The sequence below is a fragment of the Nannochloropsis gaditana genome, assembly GCF_000240725.1.
Source record: "Nannochloropsis gaditana CCMP526 unplaced genomic scaffold scaffold035, whole genome shotgun sequence".
NCBI lineage: Eukaryota > Eustigmatophyceae > Eustigmatales > Monodopsidaceae > Microchloropsis > Microchloropsis gaditana.
Window position 1 is genome coordinate 87,381 of NW_005803918.1, and position 1,816 is coordinate 89,196.

The 1,816-nt window shown below is 58.2% G+C and overlaps 1 protein-coding gene across 1 annotated transcript; it reads right to left on the reverse strand.

The window, feature by feature from the left end:
* Positions 1 to 987: 987 nt before the first annotated feature.
* On the reverse strand, positions 988 to 1,809 carry NGA_0320500 (uncharacterized protein; the record flags this gene model as incomplete). The annotated part of the gene is made up of 3 exons (XM_005856132.1): positions 988 to 1,061; positions 1,438 to 1,516; positions 1,771 to 1,809. Coding segments are annotated over 3 exons (192 nt in total), but the record flags the coding sequence as incomplete, so codon positions are not given.
* Positions 1,810 to 1,816: the final 7 nt, after the last annotated feature.

A 1,816-nucleotide genomic window follows, 5' to 3' on the forward strand; every position in this document is an offset into this window, starting at 1 on the left:
CGACCAAGCTACCGGCCTAAGACTGCCTGTCCGATATTGTAATTCCCGCGCGCCGCAAAAGAGGGGAGAGTCGCCAGTTTTGAGTGTCTTCATCAAATTCTCATCGTCTTATTCTGTATCTGTGTGCATGTGGAGAGGGAGATGAGGAGTCTTCAGGCTTGCCTGGGACCTCCTTGGTCATGCAAAATTGCTCGTTTAGGGTGCGTGGTTGTGCTTTTCGTAGCTCTTCTTGGTTCAAGGTTGTGAGAGCCGTAGGAGCGAAGCCATCTCTCCCGCGTCCCTCCCTTGTCTTTTCCCCTTTCACCGCCTTGTCGACGGGTGGAAGGGGGAAGGAAGCTCAAAGGGAAGGCGTGCGTGAGGCGTGGGCGTGCGGAGAGGGAGGAAGGGCCAGGAGGAGAGAGGCGCCGTGAACCAAAAAGAAGAAAGAGAGACGGAGAAAATTTCAAGGCGAGAAGAGAGACTGGCGTAGGGTATTGTGGAGGCTCCTTTAATCCTACTGTTGTAGTTGCTTTTCTTTCCAAACCACACCCGACTCTGGAGTCGCGGACACAAGAGCCTCGTCTTCCCCCCCCCTTTCTGTACAACACCCCCCCCAACCGCTCCCAAAATCACGAGCCTGCCATGCCTGTGTAGATTCCGAGGCCCACGGATGCTTGTAATGCCCCTCCCTCCTGGCTCACCTCCAACAGTCAGCTTCTTCCTTCAGTTGAGCGCTCTTGCCACCCCTACCTCCCTACGAGCATCCCACCGTCCGCTCCTGCCAACAGTCCTGTTCACCCACACCCCTTCTTTCCATCGACTCCTCCCCTTTGCCCCTCTCTTCCTCAATTCCGACCCGGAAGTTCCCCTCACCTCAGACCCTCCCGCCTCCCGCCAATCGTACGACGCTGTCACCGGCGTCCTCGCTCCGCTCCTCGTCGCCAATTCTTTTCGTCCCCCATGTCGACCTGGCCGTTCCGGGTTCGATTCTGGGTCGGCCCCTCCACTCCTCATGCTGGCACCTTTTTTCTCAGCTCGTAGATGAACCACCCTCGAGCCTCGTCTCTCAGCACTTGCGTCACCTGGATCGAGAGGGAGGAGGGGTACCGAGAGGAGGGAAAGGGTCAGTGGTGGCGGTGGGAGGAACGTCTACGCGCCTCCTTGCACCCAGCCCATACATAAACCACACAGATTCGGCAGATTGCGATAAAAAGCGGAAAGTCCGGGGGAGAGGGAGGGAGGGAGGGAGGAAGCGGGGTGTGAGAGGAAAGGGAGAGGGCAAGAAAGAAAAGGGGCAGCAAGGAAATCTGAAAAAAAACCCACCCCCTCCCCTCCCCAAAAAGAGAATAAGTTTCAAGAGATAGCCAGCGCGACAAGACGAGCGACAAGACATGAAGAGGGGCGAACGCGCTGACACCTACAGAGGGCATGCCTCTTCGTCAAAGGGGCGGGTCTTACCTGCATGGAGGCCCCGGCGCACGCCAAGAAGTCGTCCACACCGTCCGCATTCCGGCGTTCGACGCTGATGATGCCCAGGCTGGGACGTGAGGTGGGTGAAAAGGGATGGAGGGAGGGAGGGAGAGTGAGAGGGAGGGAGGGAGAGAGGGAGGGAGGGAAGGCATGAGGTGTGGTACGAACGGGAGGGTCGGAGGGGTGGACGGCATGGGGATGAAAGAGTACTGGGCAAAGAGAGTGGGCACAGTAGCGCAAGGACACCTAAAGGTGAGACCTTAAGGAGATTCTAAAGGAAGGGAGGAAGGGAGGGAGGGAGGGATGCCGAGGGAGACTCACAAGGTGGCGGGGCCGGTAGCCGCAAACTCCTCGAAGCACGCGAGGA